This window comes from Hemicordylus capensis, chromosome 2 (assembly GCF_027244095.1).
Source record: "Hemicordylus capensis ecotype Gifberg chromosome 2, rHemCap1.1.pri, whole genome shotgun sequence".
Classification (NCBI taxonomy): domain Eukaryota; kingdom Metazoa; phylum Chordata; class Lepidosauria; order Squamata; family Cordylidae; genus Hemicordylus; species Hemicordylus capensis.
In genome coordinates this window covers 15,339,015-15,359,735 of record NC_069658.1, presented here as the reverse complement: position 1 = coordinate 15,359,735, position 20,721 = coordinate 15,339,015, and the positions used below count along the sequence as shown (strand labels likewise).

At 46.1% G+C, this 20,721-nt stretch overlaps 1 protein-coding gene across 2 annotated transcripts in view; it reads right to left on the bottom strand.

Moving 5' to 3' along the window:
* Positions 1-250: 250 nt before the first annotated feature.
* SKA1 (spindle and kinetochore associated complex subunit 1) overlaps positions 251-20,721 on the bottom strand; it is a 31,180-nt gene continuing 10,709 nt past the window's right edge. For both annotated transcript variants that reach the window (XM_053288434.1, XM_053288433.1), the window contains exons 6-7: positions 12,072-12,241; positions 251-618 (exon numbers count right to left, since the gene is read on the bottom strand). In XM_053288434.1, coding sequence (XP_053144409.1) covers positions 470-618; positions 12,072-12,241 — 319 coding nt within the window. In that variant the 3' untranslated portion in view covers positions 251-469. The remainder of the gene's footprint in view (positions 619-12,071; positions 12,242-20,721) is intronic.

Genomic DNA, 20,721 nt, shown 5'->3' with positions numbered 1-20,721 from the left:
AACAGAGGGATCCTCATTAGATGACTCTATGAGGAGAAATCCATGTCTTGCACTTGCTTCCATGTTTGCCTTGTGTAAAATGTCATGCACACATTTCATTCACAAACGCTCTGCAATGCAACCACAGAGTTTCCCTAGAAAAATCGCAGAGGCAATGGAAGATTGTCTCTGAACCGCCCAGGGACTTGCGTGTAGGGTGGTATTAGAAATGTGTTAAAGTAAAAGTAAAAGAGATCACAAGGATACCAGCTTACCCAGCAGTTAAACCTCTTTATTGTTATTTCAGCAATTCCAAAACTCTGGCTTCAAAATTAGGGGGTAATTCAAGGTTCAGCTCATTAAGCTTCTATTTTGCCACTAACATAGAACAAAATGGCTTAAACCAAAAAGCAGAAGTAGAGGCGGTGGGACACAATTTGCTGGTCAAGCAGCTTAACACCTTCCCAGTCTCCGACAGTCTCACAGCAGCTCAGCAGATGGCGTAGCGCACAAGTTTTGAGCCCCGGATCTCTCTTATTCTCTGGCAGTGCCGCAAGATGGTCAGGATGCTGTGGAAACGTTTGTCTGCCTTCAGATCAGTAAACTCTTCAATGTCAGCCTCCACGATAAAGAACTCACCTGGAAAACAACATTTTAATTTGGATGCAGAAAGAGCTGCCAAGCAATCCAATCTATTTTCTGCCTGTCATATCAGAGACACTCTAGTTATTATCCACTGGCATGCATCATTCAGTCTCAGGGGCGATCTTCCCAACAGGCAGCAACTGCCTCCAGGATCAGACCTGTCCATTCCCCATCCCGCTGCCCTGAATGGGGCCCCAAATGTGTTCCTGCCTCATAGTAAATATGGTATGGTCCATGCACACAGGGGAGTAGAATTAATGTATTCTAAACTGCAGGAGGGAGACAATTTTTGAATGGTCTCCTAAAGTTAGAAAACATCCTGCAGTTTAAGAACTAGGATATCCTGCAGTTTAAGAACTAGAAGAAAGGCTCCAGTCCAACCTACTTCTTGGTTTGCTAGTTTTCTACTTGCAGGATTTTTTTGGTTTTGTTTTAAGGTAGGGAATATTTTTTAATGTATTTATAGTGCGCATTTTTTAAAACTTTTAATTAAATTTTTAATTTAATTCAAATTAATTTAATTTAAACTTTTAATTTTTTAATTTAAAAAATTAATTTAAACTTTTAATTTAATTTTTATAGTGTGTGTTTTTAAACTTTTAATTAAGATCTGTATTTTTATTTTCCAATGTGATATTTGTTTTAACTGTTTAATAGTTTTGTATTGTTTTTAAATGTTTTGTAAACCGCCTTGAGATTGTTTGAATGAAAGGCGGTGTATAAACCCAACAAATAAAATTAAGTGCAACTAAATCTAAGTGCAAAATTAAGTTATTAATTCTCCATGTCACTCCATGTCACTCTTTAATTCTTAAATTAAATTAAATTTTAATATTAATTCTCCATGTCACTCTTTGCATAGCTAATTTTGACTAGTGTGTTATTTTATTTATGTATCAGGGGTGTGTGGTTTATTTTTACCCCTCCCGGCTTCCTTCTTTTTCAAACAGAAAAGTGACACAGGACTAGGTGAGTGTTTTGTTCTGAGTTTGAAATATAGACTGTGTTAAGTGAAACCAAGATTAACACATGCATTGCTTGTTGATGAGATGTATTGCAATAAAATGCATAAACAAAAAACCCTAAGCAAGTGTACATGAAATAATTACACAGTCATCTTTTTTTCCTGCTTCCACTTCGCTCGCTTTCCCTCTGTTGCCTCCCTTTGCAAAGCATTATGAACATGGTGCTATATACAAACATATATACAAATACATACATACAGAGCTAAAAAGGGTATCCTCCCCATCTGCAATCTGATCTAGTATATTCCATTCTACTGCTTCTGTAAGTCAGGCCTATGATTGTGTGTCTGAGAGGGAGGAGGGCATACAAGTGAAAGGGAGGGTGCAGAGGTCAAACCGAGAGGCAGGAAGCAGGCAAGCCACATAGAGCATTTCTCAAATGTCCATGAGAAAATTCTGCAGAATTAAAATTTGCCTCTAAAACACTGGAACTGTTGAAAGCACAGTAGATAAACAGCCAGGAAACCTTTCAGTCGATAACTTGTAGTAAATCCCCCAGCATTTGCCAGGGGTGGTGGTGGTGGAGGAAGAAACCCTATTAAATGTAGGAAAAGAATGGCAGTTCAGTCCCCAAATAGCAAAGCAAAACCAGTTTGGTGAGAAAAAAAGCGAAGCAAGAGGTTTTGAGACAGTTCTTTAGTATCAAGGAACTACAAGGATTTATTGAAAGAAAAGGTTACAAACAAATGTGAAAAAACCTGCAGCTTAATTTCAGCTGTAGCTCATGGCTGAAGAGAGAGACCAAAACAAACAGCCATCTCTGGAGAGACAAAATGGAGACTAACACTGGAAGAACAAAGAGGAGTCCAGCACTTTTATCCATGACCCTAACTCCCCCCTCCAGTGGTCACTATGAGACATTGCAGCTGAGAGCTGATGCTGCCAGGGCCCTAGCTCCAACAGTAAAATGCCTCTCATTATGACAGGCAGCATGGGTAGGGAGAGCTTGCCTACTGCAAGGACTTCTAGTGTTTGTTTAGAGGGTTCTGCCTGATTAGTCTCATCCTTTGTTCCATCTCTTGGCCACACTAATGGACAGCATGATGGAAATGCTCAAGGATAGAACACCTGCTTTGCACAAAAAGGTAGGGGTGGGAAAGACCCCTGCCTGAAACTCCAGAGAACTGCTGCCAGTCAATGTAGACAGTACTGAGCTAGATAGACTAAGAATCTGATGCAACATAAAGCTGTTTCATATGTAAGCAAGTAGGAAACTGTATTTATATCAGATCAGAGGCCATTCCAGCAAGCTGCATCTCCAGGGGAGGCGACCCATTAGCTCAACTGAGACTAACCAGCACTGGGTTCCTGCCCAGTATATATAAATTATATATTTATTATTTGTATTCGTATTTCTGCCCAGTATAGTGATCTAAAAAAGTTGGTTCCTAGATAAATTCTTCTTCCCTTTTTAATCAAATATTATATATGAATATATAACATCTGGGGACCCACTCTTCAACAAAGACAGGTAAGAGTTCCACAGGTGCCGTAAGAGTGTAAGCCATTTTTAGCCTATTTTCCAGTAGGCTTTTTATTTTTATTTTTACTTATTCAATTTATATACTGCCTTTCCAAAAATGGCTCAGGGTGGTTTACACAGAGAAATAATAAATAAATAAATAAATAAGATGGGCTCAATAAATAAATAAATAAGAAAGAAAGAAAGAAAGAAAGAAAGAAAGAAAGAAAGAAAGAAAGGCTCTCCAAAGGGCTCACAGTCTAAAAGAAACATAAGATAGACAACCAGCAACAGTCACTGGAGGTACTGTGCTGGGGGTGAATAGGGCCAGTTACTCTCCCCCTGCTAAACAAAGAGAACCACCGCGTTAAAAGGTGCCTCTTTGCCAAGTTAGCAGGGTTTAAGTTATGAGATCACCCAGCATTTGGTGTGTCCATGTGTGTGTCCTGCCCTATCAACTTCACAACACCTGGACCAATATGAACCAAATCAGGTACAGTTGTAGGGACACCTCAGTGGTTTCATTTGTGATGATGTCCATCCACCCTGATTGAAGATAGCAGATGCGTAAACATGTGAGGCACAAATTGGCTAACTTGTGAACCGCCTAACCGATTTGAACCAAATTTGCTACAGTGAGGGAAATAAGTATTTGATCCCCTGCTGATTTTGCCCGTTTGCCCTCTGACACAGAAATGACCAGGCTATAATTGGAATGGTAGGTTTATTGTAGCTGTGAGAGACTGAACAACAACAAACAAACCCTCAGAAGCCCAGTGCCCAAAAGTCAGCGATGGATTTTCATTGTAGTGAGGGAAATAAGTATTCGATCCCCTATCAACCAGCAAGATTTCAGGCTCCCAGGTGTCTTTTCACTATATGCAGGTAACGAGCTGAGATGAGGAACACCCTCTGTAAGGGAGTGCTCCTAATCCTAGCTTGTTACAGTACCTGTATAAAAGACACCTGTCCATAGAAGCAAGCAATCGCTCAGCTTCCAAACTCACCACCATGCCCAAGACCAAAGAGCTGTCGAAGGATGTCAGGGACAAGGTTGTAGACCTGCACAAGGCTGGACTGGGCTACAAGACTATCGCCAAGCAGCTTGGTGAGAAGGTGACTACAGTTGGCACGATAACTCGCAAATGGAAGAAACACAAAATAACTGTCAATCTCCCTCGGTCTGGGGCTCCATGCAAGATCTCACCTCGTGGAGTTGCAATGATCATGAGAACGGTGACAAAGCAGCCCAGAACTACACGGGGGGGACTTGTCAGTGATCTCAGGGCAGCTGGAACCATAGTCACCAAGAAAACAATTGGTAACACACTACGCCGTGAAGGACTGAAATCTTGCAGTGCCCGCAAGGTCCCCCTGCTCAAGGCAGCACATGTACAGGCCCGTCTGCAGTTTGCCAATGCACATCTGAATGATCCAGAGGAGAACTGGGCGAAAGTGTTGTGGTCAGATGAGACCAAAATCGAGCTCTTTGGCATCAACTCAACTCGCCGTGTGTGGAGGAGGAGGAATGCTGCCTATGAGCCCAAGAACACCATCCCCACCGTCAAACATGGAGGTGGACACATTATGCTTTGGGGGTGTTTTTCTGCTAAGGGGACAGGACACCTTCACCGCATCGAAGGGACGATGGACGGGACCATGTACCGTCAGATCTTGGGTGAGCACCTCCTTCCCTCAGCCAGGGCATTGAGAATGGGTCGTGGATGGGTATTCCAGCATGACAATGACCCAAAACACACAGCCAAGGCAACAAAGGAGTGGCTCAAGAAGAAGCACATGAAGGTCCTGGAGTGGCCCAGCCAGTCTCCAGACCTTAATCCCATAGAAAATCTGTGGAGGGAGCTGAAGGTTCGGGTTGCCAAACATCAGCCTCGAAACCTTTCTGACTTGGAGAGGATCTGCAAAGAGGAGTGGGACAACATCCCTCCTGGGTTGTGTGCAAACCTGGTGGCCAACTACAAGAAACGTCTGACCTCTGTGATTGCCAACAAGGGTTTTGCCACCAAGTACTAAGACATCTTTTGTGAAGGGATCGAATACTTATTTCCCTCACTACAATGCAAATCCATCGCTGACTCTTGGGCACTGGGCTTTTGAGGGTTTGTTTGTTGTTATTCTGTCTCTCACAGCTACAATAAACCTACCATTCCAATTATAGCCTGGTCATTTCTGTGTCAGAAGGCAAACGGACAAAATCAGCAGGGGATCAAATACTTATTTCCCTCACTGTACAGCTGTATGGGAATTTGCGGAAACCTCAATGACATCATTTGAGATAAGAGTGACACACAGGGACACCTCAGTGGTGTAGTTTGTAATGATATCATCCACCCCAATCCAAGATGGCGGACAAATGAACATTTAAGGTGTAAGACATCTAACTTGAGGAACTCAATTTGTACCTAATTTAGTCCAGTTGTAGAGATAGTGAAAGGAAAGTAGGCAGATTAGTTCTTACTAGAACAACTTAAGAACATAAGAACAGCCCTGCTGGATCTGGCCCAAGACCCATCTTCTAGTCCAGCATCCTGTTTTATAATTTATTATAAAATATAATCCTTTGGCAGAAAAACTGTATATAAAAAACTGTATACACACAGATGGAGGACAGAATTTAAACTGAGCAATGCTGCTTGGGCAAGGGCTATTTATATGAAGCCTCAAATGCTATTTTACACACCAAATTGAAAATGAGATCTTCCTCCTCAGCTATTCAGTTGCTTTCCCCCCTTTAAATCACTATAAGGAGTAGATCCACCTCTGTTTCTAGCACATTCGTCTCCAGAACAATAAAAAATGAAAAACCTCTATATGCAGCCTAAATTATACTTTATTAATTATTATTATTATTTTGATTTCTACACCGCCCTTCCAAAAATAGCTAAGGGCGGTTTACAAAGAGAACAATAAATAAATAAGATGGCTCCCTGTCCCCAAAGGGCTCACATTCTAAAATGAAACATAAGATAGACACCAGCAACAGTCACTGGAAGTACTATGCTGGGGGTGGATAGGGCCAGTTACTCTCCCCCTGCTAAATAAAGAGAATCACCACGGTAAAAGGTGCCTCTTTGCCCAGTTAGCAGGGGTTAAGGGGTTACTTAAGGGGATCATTTACTGGCCACTAATATGGAGTAAAGTCTACCAACATTTTACTATTTTTCCTAAGGACCTCTAAAGCAGAATTGTCTTGCCATAGTCCACCTAAGACAGGACTTGCTGGTTGTTAAGTGCTGAGACAGGCAGGAGTTCCACAGGTGCTGTTTTACCCCACAGTGTGCTGCAGCACCAGCAAAACTGCACCTGCTAAGTGCTGCCTTGCTATGGAACTGTTAAAAATAAAAAAATAAAAATCATCCTTGACAGAACACAACACCGTATGATCAAGATCTCATTAAGGGCTGGCTTACACATGTATCTATGTATTGATTTAAAATATGTATATGCCTATCTTCCAGTATACTAGTGTGGGGGTGGCTTACAACATTAATAAAATAGATACAACTAGCCGACCCCACACAGAGCATCTGTGCGCTCTTTGGGGCTGGTGGTTACCTCTCCCCGCTCTTCTGCCCCAGTCTCTGCTTCCGGGCCCAGTCACCTCTCCTCCCCATTGCCACTTCTGCCCCACCCCCCACTTTCTTCCCCCCCCCTTCCTGGGCCTTGCCTCCACAGCTGGGCCGGGCCCACCACCTCTGGCCTCCATGGCCGGGCCGCTGCGGCAACCAATCCTCCCAGGTGCACCTCAACCAACCAATCAGGCGCGTCCACCTCCCAGCCAATCAGCTGGGCTCTGGGATGCACATTCCAAGGCACACCCAGGAGAATTAATATAATAGATATAGAACAAAAAATCATTAATATTTAAAAAGTTTAAAACAGGCTAAAACCACATTTAAAAGTTACAAATTTTAAAATGTTTCACATTAAAAAGTGAAAGTAGGTTAGAGAGTAAAAAGCATCTCTAAAGAGACATGTCTGAGATTTGTTTATAATTAATCATTAGAACTAGCTTAACCAACGCAGAGCATCTGCGTGTTAGTACTTGATTGCTCCCCTCACACACACCCCGCAACAGCCCCCCTCACCTCAGAGATCTCTCCACCCTCACCTGAGCAGCACTCCTGCTCCTCCTCCTCCATCCGGTTGTTTCCATCCTCCTCACCCCTCTTGATTGTGGCTGCAGTGTTGTGGAGCCTATTGGCCAAGCTGCAGCCCCATATCCCCAGAGACCTCCCCACCCTCACCCAAGCCCCACTCCTGCTCCTCCACACAGAAGCAGCAGCAGTTGCTGCCTTCCTTGCTGCCGCCACCACCATGGCTGCTCGTTCCCCTCAGGCCACTGACAGGCCCGGGCCTGTCCCTTGCCTACCTCCCTACCTCCCTCCGCCAATGGCTTTGGTAGCCCCAAATAGCAGCAGTGGTTGACTGGGCCCTTCCTTGCTGCCAATAGGCACTGCCATGGCCACTTGTTCCCTTCAGGCCGCTGACAGGCTCAGGCCTGTCCTCCGTCCTTCCTTCTCTCTCTCTCCTCCACCCACTCATCCCTTCTGTCTTTCTTCCCATCTCTCTCTCTCTCTCTCTCTCTCTCTCTCTTTCTCTCTCTCCCTTCCTGAGTTAACAGATCTTGTTCATCTTGTTCCCTCATCTAATCCACACAATGGTAGCCACCTCCTTCTGAAGGGGCTCTTTTCTCCCTCATGACTCCTCTCTTCGCAGACCCCTGCCCACTATCCTTTTATAGGGAGAGAGATTCCTCTCCTCTACAATCAAGAACACCTTTTAAACAGTAACAGTTGCATTCCAACTGACCTTAACCATCACAGGCTCCTCCTCCCTGACTGCATATGGAATCCCCACTGCCCAATCACCATTGTGCTTCTGCTCTCACAGGCTCCTCCTCCCTATCTGCATATGGAATCCCCACTGCCCAATCACTTCTTGTGAGAGCTGCAACGGATGGGATTAGCCACGGGTATGTCTTAGAGAATTATATATATAGATTGGAAGATTTTAAACTTTATTTTAGACTCCAGTAATTTGTATAGCTGAGAAGTTTGTTTTTTCTTGAAAAGATGTCTTGTGTTGGTTATACTAATTGTATGTTGTTGTGTCTGGTGTTTGACCAAAATAAAGATGATTGATTGATGTGTATTCAATGATTTCTTAAGAACACCGAGGATTGTATGCAGAATCCTCAGTACGGCTGTTCTCACAATTGGCTATTTACGGTTTACATATCCACGGGAGTTAAATAGACATCCAACCTCCTTATCTGTAGATATAAAAAGGTTAAAACCCATGTGTCTGCAGTTCCTAGAAGGCCCAAAATGACTGTGGAGCTAATTTCCGGCCGCCATTTTGTGGCTCATTTAGTAAAAAATAATAATAATAATAATAAAAACTGGAAACAATTGTGACTTTGGGGGGGGTGGGGGTGGCATTGCTGGCTGCCAGGAGACCTGTCGAGCAGCGCACTTTAATTGGTCTGCTGGTAGCGAACTTTAATTGGCCTGCTTTCATGTTTGGGGGGCAACTGGGGGGGTTTAAGCCTGGGAATGCAACCCCCGCATTCCCATAGACATACATCATTATCCATGGTTTCGTTACCTGTGGTAATCTATGGGAATGGAACCCACCTGTATACAGACCACTGTCTACACACACCCATCCCTGGATTTCATATAGCCTGCCTCCTAGCTCCAAGTAGAGTATTTCCCATCAGCAGACTGGACAGTCAGTGTCCTTTTCTTCTGAAACCAAGGGTCGAGATTACCTAAATATTGACAGCTAGCACCTAGACCACCCCCCAGCTCTCAACAGGGCTGGCTGTGCCTAGAAAATATATATTTGTAGTCACCTATACTGGGCAGCAGCGATAGAGGAAGGTGCTGGAGGAGGATGCTCACTTCAGTGGCAACCACTGTTCCCTCTAAGCTGAGTGTGTGCGCATAAAATTCAAGTCCCTCATGCAGCATTTGCAAGAGGCCGCGCATTCTTCTTTGTCTGTTGCCGCTGCTGGCTTCTACACCCTGCCCCCACCACTTTCCCCCCTGCCCATGACGGCTGCTCCCACCCCCCACTGCCGCCTTTCCCCATCACTGCCACCAGATTGGGAAAATCGGCTCCCTCCTGCAAGCAAAAGTGCCACTTCCCCCACTCTGGCTGCAGCAAGAGCCCTACTGAAAATAGCAGCAGGCATACCTGCGCTATGGCATCAGGGTGCATGCATGCCCCTAGCTTTTTAAAAAAAAACAATTCATATCCCGCTCTTCCTCCAAGGAGCCCAGAGCGGTGTACTACATACTTTTCTCCTCTCAACAACCCTGTGAAGTAGCTTAGGCTGAGAGAGAAGTGACTGGCTCAGAGTCACCCAGCAAGTATTTGACTGAATGCTATGGCAGATTAACATAGTAGCGAATGTTGCATTTGCTACGGGCGCTGCGTTTTTGAGGGCCCTGCACACCTGGCTTCCAACTGGGAATTAAAGTTAAAACTTTACCTGTTGTATTTGGTCCATGTTAGATAAAATATCCCTTTTCTGCTAAATGTGCTTTTTAAGAGAAGACCCAGCACAGCATTTGTCCAGTGGCTGTTGCTGGTGCCTACCACATTTTTCTTTTTAGAGTGTGAGCCCTTTGGAGACAGAGAATCATCTATCCACTCTTTATTTTTCTATGTAAACCACTTTGAGAAGTTTGATTGAAAAAAGGTATATGAATGTTCACTGTTGCAGTAAATGTGAGTTTGTGGCTTTATCTCCCATACTCCAAAATATAGCAAATGAAAAAATTGAATTACTTTACTATGCAAGTAAATAATTTATATTTTAATATTTATGTGCATATTTTAAAATTTAGGGCCCCTTTATAACATATGCTACAGGCCCCACACTAGCTTAATCCGGCCCTGGCTGAATGGGGATTTGAACACGGGTCTCCTCGGCCTTAGTCCAGCACTCTAACCACTACACCACGCTATTTGCAATAGGCTCCTGCTGCAGTCAGAGCAGGAGAGTCGATCTTCCTGCTCTGGCCAGGGAAGAGCCAACAACACGGCACGGCAGGGAAAGGTAGCAGGGCGGGGAGCAGTGTCCCCTCTAAGGCGTGCGCATGTGCGCGCGCTCACAAGTTTTTTGATGTCCTCTCAGTTAATTTTAGATTGAATCAGGAAGGCCACATTCTGAAGGCATGTGTGCACACACTGCCTTGATACTGCCGCTCAGAACAAATTCCTCACACGGATCAAAAAAATTTGAGCGAACACTGGAGGGCAGGAAAAGTACTTAAATTTGGGGAGGAGGAAGAAGCACTGGTGGGGCTGGTTAATGGTGCATTTTGGCGGGTGGGAGGGGGGCTAGAGAAAGCGGCTCTTGTCTTGAAGCGATAGCTGCGCTCCCGGCGGACTTGCTTCGACAACACATGGAGCTGTGGCAGCAGCTTCTCCCTCCTCCTCCTCTAACGTTGCCGCCCCGAAGCACCTGCAATTAGCAGCACCCGGCCCAAAGAGGTGCTGCCTGTCAATCACCCAATGTGATTGCCGCAATTAAGCAGCTTCTAGTCCTCCCCTTTCTCCCTGCACAATTCCTTCTCCTCCCTCTCAATTCCTTTTTTCTCCAGCAAACTAAGGAAGCAAATAACAACCCCCCAGCAAAAGAGGGAGGGGAAAATCTCTCAGTTCCCCATGAACTAGTTAGAAGTGTCCCCTTTCTCCCCCACCCCGCCCCACAACCAAGGAATCAGCTCTCCAGCACATTCTCTAAGTACCTTTTCTCCCCTCCTTTCTTGACTCTTCCCCAGTTCTCCTGCTGTGACTGCTTCAAGAGCCTTGGTTGGCAGCACATCACGACCCTTCAAACCCCACAGGCAGAGGAACATTGGAAGCTGCCATATACTGAGTCAGACCATTGGTCTATCTAGCTCAGTATTGTCTTCACAGACTGGCAGAGACTTCTCCAAGGTTGCAGGCAGTAATCTCTCTCAGCCCTATCTTGGAGAAGCCAGGGAAGGAACTTGAAACCTTCTGCTCTTCCCAGAGTGGCTCCATCCCCTGAGGGGAATATCTTCCAGTGCTCACACTTCTAGTCTCCCATTCATATGCAACCAGAGCGGACCCTGTTTAGCTAAGGGGACATGTCATGCTTGCTACCACAAGACCAGCTCTCTTCCCTATTTCATTTCCCTACCCTTTCATCTAGCTCAGTATTGTCTTCACAGACTGGCAGCAGCATTCCAAGGTTGCAAGCAGGAGTCTCTCCCAGCCCTACCTTTCTTTCTTTCTTTCTTTAACATTTATATCCCGCTCTTCCTCCAAGGAGCCCAGAGCGGTGTACTACATACTTGAGTTTCTCCAAATCTCCTGGAGATGCCGGGGAGTAAATCTGGGACCTTCTGCAAGCAGATGCTCTTCCACTGAGCTATGGCCCCATCCCCCAAGGGGACTATCTAACACACCACTCACATGTAGTCTCCCATCCAAATGCAAACCAAGGCAGACTTTGCTTAGCAAAAGGGACAATTCATGCTTGCTACCACAAGACCAGCTCTTCTCCCCTTAAAACCAAAATCAGCTAAAGGTAAGAGAAGTAAAACCAGCAGTGGAGCAATATTAACTGGAGAATATATGTCTGAACAAGAATGCCTTTGTTCAACAGTGAAATATAGACAGTGAGGGAATCTGTTGGGCCTTCTGCAGAAAGGCATTCCCTAAGTTTTTACAGAAAAAGTGCATTCCATTCACACCTTCCAGGAGGCTGGATCTAGAACAGTGAGGCAGCCAAAGTTCTAAATTCTTGAGCAGGTTCATGCAGGAGAAGGTGATCCTTCAGGAGTGAAACTACATTTTAACGCCAAATTCTCTCTACAGAAGTATCAAGCCTAGAATGAATAGAGGCTCTTCCGATACTTGCCAGCCGGAAATACACACTTCGATGCAATTACCTTTTGTTTCCTTCGTTTCCTGTTCCTGGAACCTGAAGTAGAGATTCTTGTCAGCTCTGGACAAGGCTCTGGTTGGCTGTTGAAGGATCCTGTACTTGCTTGCCACGGCCTTGTTAATTTCTCCGATAAATGTGTTCACTTGGTCGTATCTTAGACGACCCCGCATGTACCTTTAAGAGGAGACAGAAATTTAGCATGACCTGGTAGGGGAGGGGTTCTCTCACCTGGGTCCCCAAATGTTGGACTACAACTCCCATGATGGGGACCCAAGGTAGACAACACCTGTGATAGGGACAAAGTCACAGACTTACAGAAAATTGCTAACCCTTGAAGGCCTAGCACATGTAATGTCGCATTCACACAAGTCTATGATGTCATAGGAATGTGGGAAGCTGCCTTATACCGAGACCCCAATGGTCTATCTAGCTCAGTATTGTCTACCCAGACTGGCAGCAGCTTCTCCAAGGTTGCAGGCAGGAATCCCTCTCAGCTCTATATTGGAGATGCTGCCAAGGAGGGAACTTGGAACCTTCTGCATGGAGATGCTCTTCCCAAAGCTGCCCCATCCGCTTTATGGGGAATATCTTACAGTGTCCACACATGTAGTCTCCCATTCAAATGCAAACCAGGGCAGATCCTGCTTAGCATGGGGGACAATTCATGCTTGTGGTTCTCCAACTTGAGTTCCCAAATGTTGTTGGACTACAGCCCTACAAAGGGCATTGTGTCTGGGGATGATGGGAGCTGTAGTCCTACATCTGGGGACCCAAGTTTGAGAACCCGTATTACACTGTTTCGTGCAGGCAAGTGATGGTGTTCACTGCAGCCGTCTTAATATGCAGAGCAGTCAGACTGCTTTGCCCACCACAACACATGCCCTGTTCAGGGATTACAGACGACTGTCCACTTGAACATGTTTTTCTGCGAATGACTGTACGTTTTAAAACTGAACCCGGGTACAGGCCCCTGAAACACATGGGAAGTGCATTGCTGTACAACATAATATGTGAGTCGCTGTAGCTGTGCACAGGTATATATATATACTTGGGGACACAGGAACATAGGAAGCTGCCTTATACATAGTCAGACCCAATGGTCCATCTTATACAGAGTCAGACCCCATGTCTGCCTTATACCGAGACAGCCTTATACAGTCAGACCATTGGTCCATCTAGCTCAGTATTGTCTACCCAGTCTGGCAGTGGCTCATGCAAGATTTTCTCCCAGCTGTTACCTGGAGATGCCAGGGAGTGAACCTAGGGTCTTTCTCATGCAAGCAGATGCTCTACCACTGATCTCTAAGTCCCCGATATCTTATAGCCGACAGTGCTCACATGTAGTCACCCATCCAAATGCAAACCAGGGTGGACCCTACTTGCCAAAGGGGACAATTCGTGCCCATTACCTGTTGTATTGTTTTTATGCCTGTTTTTATATTTTTTAGCTTGATGTTTTTATTGCCTTTTTATTGTATGTTTTAACTTTTGTAAACCACCTTGGGGTTGTCTTTTAACGAAAGGCGGTATATAAATGTAAAAATAAATAAATAAATAAATTACAGCAGCAGGAGTTCTCCTTTCTAGTGTACGCTGTACACCCGTTCTACAAGGGTTTAAGATAATGTCTGAATAGGGATAATGGCTTGTGTGGCAAGCAGAACATAACCATTCCCCTGCTCTAACATCGCGTCATTTTATTGCAGAATTACCCACCTAATGTGGCACTTTGAGCAGCAAATATCTCTTCTAATTCCCAGGCAGGATGCAGACTCAGTCGTGATGAAGTCCGTTGAAGTTAGTGGGCTTTAAGTTAGTCAGGACTAACTTGTCTCATTTACAATGCTGCTCAGTCACTACTTGATCTGGATCCCATCCATTAACAATAAATAATTTGAACCTGGGTCCCCCCACCACCAAATCCAGGGCAAGATCTACTGGGCCACAGTGGATGTTCAATCTGACGGCCTCTTTTTCTCTCCCCCTCTCCACCCCCGTTTTTCAGAGCTGGTATCAATGGAAATGAGATTGGCTGACAGGCGCCTGGAGAAAAATCACTCACCAGAAACTCGGAACGCAGATTCTAAGCACTGCTGAGGTATAGAGGCAGCAAGTTGCCACTTGCAACTGAAAAATCACTCGGTGTTAATAGATGTGAAAGGCTCCATCCACCCACACAGAGAAATAAAGGGCAGAAGACCAGGACTGGATAGATGAGAAGAGGAGAGAGCAAAACATGCCTGTGGCAAGAGGCAGGCAGCAAGATACAGAGGAATCAAAGTTGAAGTAAGTGGGAGAAGAGGAGAGGAAAAACCAAAAGCAAAGGCTAAACATTTGGGGGTTGGGATGAGGATATCCCATGAGATTTATCAGGGTGTTTTCAGCTGCTGATGCAGGTTTGAAACACGGACGGTTGAAATCTATGCACAAGGCAACGAAGAGCAGCGACTGACATCCTAACGAAGTACTTGCTTGATGAACAAAGTTGCCCCAGCACAAGGAGATAGCATAGTGGTCCTAAAAAGCAGGGTCTTGAGCAGGCCTACTCAGCTTTGGCCCCCAGCTGTTTTTGGGCTACAACTTCCATAATCCCCAGCCACAATAGCCAATAGTCAGGGATTATGGGAGTTGTAGGCAGGGCCGACGGTGGGGGGAGCCGGTACAGATTACCGGGGCCTGGCAGTCTGGAAGGGGGCCCGGGACCTGACTATGTTGCATATGTTTTTGTCTTGCCTCCTGCTGCCACCCTGTGCCTGCCCCGCTGCCACGAGGCCAAACCACGGATCTTTCAAATAATTCTAGCCGCCATTTGTGTGGCCGGGGTGGAGTATGAGCCAAGCACCCCCCGCCCCATGGCAGTGGCAGGCACAGCAGGAGCGGTTTCCGGACAAAATACAAAGTGCTAGTTATAACTTACAAAGCCCTAAACAGCTTAGGCCCTGGGTATTCAAGAGAGCGTCTTCTTCATTACAAGCCCCACCACCCATTGAGATCATCTAAGGAGGTCTGTCTCCAGTTACCGCCAACTCATTTGGTGGCTACACAGAGACGGGCTTTCTCTGTCTCTGCCCCGAGATTGTGGAATGCGCTCCCTGCTGAGATACGGTCTTCCCCATCGCTGGCAATTTTCAAAAAACACCTGAAAACCCATCTTTTCGCCCAAGCTTTCTCAGCTTCCTAATATCTTTGGGTTTTAATTTCTGGTTGTTTTTAAATGGTTAAATTGTTTTAAAGTTTTTGTATATGTTTTAACTGGTTTTATGTCATTGTAAATCGCCCAGAGATGAAAGATTGGGGCGGTGCACAAATTTGATAAATAAATAAATAAATAATGCTTGATTCAAACTGTGCAGGTGTGCCTCGCAGTTCTCAAGGGCTGCTGAGCCGGACAGTCAAGCTCCATGGCCGCTCCTGCTCCACCCGCCGCCACAGGGGGTGTTCAGCTCACCCCCCACCCCCTGGCCATTCACGGTTATTTTAAAATCGGTGGTTCGGCCTTGCAGCGGCGGGCCTCACAATGGCAGCTAAGGGGCTCGCAATTCTTTTCTCACCAGGGCCCCAACCTGCTCTCAGCGGCCCTGGTTGTAGGCCAACATCTGCAGGAGGGTCGAAGCAGAGCAGGTCTTGAGGAATGGCACCCTTGTGCCAAAGTTCTCTTTGAAACAGACAAGGGGTGCTGCAGACTGTGCAACTGTTGCACAGGCATGCAAAGCAGTAATGCAACACTTCTCTGGAATGCAAGCTTCAGACTTAGCAAAACATGCCTGCGCAACAGCCTCCTCGTGCCTGCGCAACATCCTCCAGGAAGTCAGCCAGTGTGTAATGATCACCATTATCCCCTTTGTGGCTGGGAATGTTGGGAGTTGTAGTCCAACATCATCTAAGGGTCCAAGTTTGAGAACCCCTGCAGAAGATTGTACCAGGAGGGGGAGGAAGAGGGAGGGAGGTGGAAAGAGGGAACAAGCTCGTGCGCATCCTCCTCTGCTCTTCTTGCCACAGGGAGAGTTGTACAACTGAAAAACTAAAATGCTGATCTGTTTCTCTTTCCACAAGAGAAGAGCTGGTCTTGTGGTAGCAAGCATGACTTGTCCCCTTAGCTAAGCAGGGTCTACCCTGGTTGCATATGAAGGGGAGACTTGATGTGTGAGATATTCCCCTCAGGGGATGGAGCCGCTCTGGGAAGAGCAGAAGGTTCCAAGTTCCCTCCCTGGCAGCATCTTCAAGACAGGGCTGAGAGAGATTCCTGCCTGCAACCTTGGAGAAGCCGCTGCCAGTCTGTGAAGACAATACTGAGCTAGATAGACCAATGGTCTGACTCAGTATATGGTGGCTTCCTATGTTATAAGTATAGGGGATCCTGCACTAGAGATGTGAAGAGAAATGTGAATAACCCAACCACATGGGCAGGAGCTAAGGCTGACCCCAAAATGTCCCCCCATTCTCAGGGGGTGAAAATGAAGTCCAATTTCAGTTATTTGGGGACAGGAGAGGGGTTAAGAAATCCTGTTTCTCAGTCCACTGGTGACTGCCATCCGCCCCACCCCCACAAGCCCCTTCAGAATGAAGCAAGTTGAATCTGCAGGGTCCCTGCTCCAACTGAGCTCCTTGTGTCCATTCACCCCAAGTATCTCCATCAGGCTCCTTCCCCGTTACAGTGTGTGGGTCCTTAAGGGGCAGCCCCGCCAGGCCTGGAACAGAGCACTCTAGTATTTCTATCCACCTTTCACCTGATGCGTTCCCTGTGTAGGTGGGCAGGTATTGATGGGTGAGAGGTTCCCACTATGTCCAGGCCTGACCTCTCGGGTGAGTCTGGCTTAGCGCGGGGGACCATCTCTGGGGATCCAGGTTTGGGTTGCTGGGGCTCATCGCTGCCCAGTTCATTCTTGCTGCTATGACCTGAATCCTGCACCTTGGCAGCTGGTGTTTTGCCTGACCCTTCCCACTTGGGAGCAGAGGCCTGGCTGTTGCTTGAGGTAGAGGCCAGGGCAAGAAATGGCTCAGATTATGTTTCAAGGGTCCCTAAGAAAACAGGTGTTCAGCAGCAGGCCGGACTTCTAAGCCAAGGGTTCGATAGAGGCACAATGAAAGTGTGCCACCCTGAGGATGAAGGAAGATAAAGAGAACCGGTGTGGTGTAGTGAGACTAGGACAGGGGAAACCCGAGTTCAGATCCCCATTCAGCCTTGAAACTCACTGGGTGACTCTGGGCCAGTCCCTCATCTCTCAGCCTAATGTACCACACAGAGTTGTTGTGGGGAGAAATATAACCATGTATTATATTTGATGGAAGCCATGGGCTTCTTGGAGGAAGAGTGGGATAGAAATGTACAAAAGAAAGAAAAAGAAACAGGGCAATTTGTCACAGAAAAGTAGCTTCCACTCAATAATGAAGGGGCTCTCAAACTTGAGTCCCCAGTTGTTGGTGGACTACAACACCCATCATCCCCAGCCACTGGCCATTGTTTAAGAGCCCCTGAACTACCTCAGTCTATTTTAAATGGTAGGTGACCTTCCTGTGCTTCTGTGCCAGAACCACTCTATTCCTAGAATACTTCTCTGCTGCTAACTTGCTTGGTTATCTGGTTCCTGTTTGCTTCTTTCCATCTTTTTGGGTCCTGCAGCTATTGAGAATCTCACCTTGCCTGGGAGGGAGCTCAGTTCTGTTGCTACTTTTGGCGTTTTTCCCCACAGCAAGAGAAATAGAAGGCCAAAGCAAAGGGGAACATAGGAACACAGGAAGCTGCCATATACTGAGTCAGCCCATTGGTCTATCTAGCTCAGTATTTTCTACCCAGACTGGCAGCAGCTTCTTCAAGGTTGCAGGCAGGAATCTCTCTCAGCCCTGTCTTGAAGATGCTGCCAAGGAGGGAACTGGAAACTCTGCTTAGCTAAGGGAACAAGTCATGTTTGCTACCTCAAGACCAGCTCTCCTCTCCTTGGGATGGCCACCTTGTGTTACAACAATAATCATGGGAGATGAGGAGGGCATTTAATGCTTCACTTATCCTCAAATAAAAGGGGGGTGGGTGGGAGAGCCTGTATGGTGTAGTGGTTAGAGTGCTGGACTAGGACTGGGAAGACCCAAGTTCAAATCCCCACTCAGCCTTGAAACTTGCTAGGGGATCCCAAGCCAATCACTTATTGCTCAGTCTAACCTATATCAAAGGATTTTTGTGGGGACAAACCACTATGGGCACCGCTGTGCACGCTGTGGAAGAAGAGTGGGCTATAACATAAATGTCTAAGTGAATAAAACTCAGCAACATCACAAGAAGCCAAGATCACCCCAGCTGAATGAAAAGAGCAGCGAGGAGAAGCAAGAAGCCATTTCTGAAACGGGAGCCGTGATTAATTCTGTCTCATTAATTGCTCTGGCCTGATGAGTCAGACGTCCCTCTGCAAATCTGCTCATTACATCAAGGACCCTGAAATTCAACTGTATTGACTTTCAATTCAGCTTGGAATTAAGCTGACAAGAGTGTAGAATACATTATGACCTCTTTTGTGAGAAGTGTCTGCTTGAACTACAGGATGCAGAGTTTCCATCGACAGTGAAAAAAGGGTCCTGGGGATTAAAAAGCAGGACTGTAGATGCAACCTTGTGACAGATCAGAGGCTGGAGTTAGATAGAACAATATCGGACCTCTGAAAAGTATACAGTGTACTGTGCTTGATTGGCCAGCAAACCCGCCTGACCCGACCCCATAGAGAATCTATGGGGCATTGCCAAGAGAAGGATGAGAGACATGAGACCAAACAATGCAGAATTGCTGAAGGCCGCTAATGAAGCATCCTGGTCTTCCATAATACCTTATCAGTGCCACAGGCTGATAGCATCCATGCCACGCCGCATTGAGGCAGTAATTGCTGCAAAAGGGGCCCAAACCAAGTACTGAATACATATGCATGCTTATACTTTTCAGAGGTCCGATATTGTTCTCTTCTTCAATCCTTGTCTTCTTGGTTCCATGTAATATTCTAATTTTCTGAGATTGTGGATTTGGGGTTTTCATGAGCTGTATGCCATGATCATCACAATTATAACAAATTAAGGCTTGACTTATCTTGCTTTGCATGTAATGCGTCTGTCTCATATATCAGTTTCACCTTTTAATTTGCATTACTGAAATTAATGGACTTTTGCACGATATTCTAATTTTCCGAGTTTCACCTGTATTGCCCTGGCCATCAGGCCTGCAGTGGTCAAATCTGCAAAGGGGTTTTAAAAGCTTTAAAAAGTTTTCAACACACAAAGACTACTATAAAATTTTTATCGGCGTTGTCAAGACGAACAGAAATGAAAAAATGGCAGGAATGTATGTTCTCCAAACGTTACTCCATGGAAAGAGTACGGCCATTTGGTAGAGTAGAGACCCGGATTCAAATCCCCATTCAGCCATGAAATTTGCTGGGTGACTCTGGGCCAGTCACTTCTCTCTCAGCCTAACCTACTTCACAGGGTTGTTGTGAAAGAGAAACTCAAGTATGTAGTACACCGCTCTGGGTTCCTTGGAGGAAGAGCGGCCCTAACCCAGACTCCAGGGGTGCACAACTCAAATGCCTTGGTGGGCCAGAATCAACCATGACTTGGTGTGCGGGGGCCAAGGTTAATTTCAGCACATTATACTTAACATAATTATTAAAAATATTAATGAAAGTGAGAGGGCAAAGGGGAAAGAGGGAAGTCAGGGGAAAGAGAGAAGGTATCAGTAGTAGGTTCCAGCCCAGTAGTAGAACGGGGCACACCTGGCTTCAAGTGGCCAACCCCATTGAGCCGTTCAGCAGAACAGACCAAGAGTTCTTCATAGATATTCTTACCTGGGGCCAGCAAAAAGGTGCCCGTGGTCCAGATCCAGCCCCTGGGCCTTATGCTGTGCAGTCCTGCAACCCTTCCCTCTGTGCAAAAGTGACTGAAATGTCACCCTAACTGTTGGGGGGTAAGGGATACAGTGCAACAATGCTGTTGTCTATTTTCCATTGCTAACGGAGGTAGACATTGCCAAAGATCACTGAGCTTTCATCCCCCGAGATAGCACCCGTGCTCAAAATGTGCAAGCCTGGCTCCCGGACAAGGGGGGTTGAGCGGGGAGCAGCTGTCCCTCTCCAACACCAGCATCCTTCCAGGGGCTATTACTGGTGTCTACCCCATATTTTCTTGTAGACAGTGGATCCTTTTGGGGCAGGGAACCATCTTATTTATTTTTCTATATAACCCACTTTGAGAACTTCTGTTGAAAAGTAGTGTATAAGTATTCGTAGCAGCAGGACCAGCTGCTACTCTGGGAACCAGCCCTGGCTGAACAAAGCAGAGTATAAATATAACTACTAAGGCATCTTATTCCCAGCTTTCATCAAGTGTACAAGGTTCCAGTCTGAGGAGGGGCGGGAAAAGTACCTGCTTTGCATACCAGACATGTCAGCAGCAACCCACTGGGATCTCCAAATAAGTTTAGGGAAAACCCCTGTTTGAGGGCCAAACCACATGTTATTCATTGTGCAACCTAGACACAGGCTTCCGACAGAAACGCTTCTATCTTGCCAAATACAGTTTACTTCTGCCTCCTTGTGCAACGCACACCCTGCACTGCTGGCTCAGACAATGCCCCTACAGGCACATCTTTGCTGTAGAAAATTTACTTGTGGGCAATTCCATTT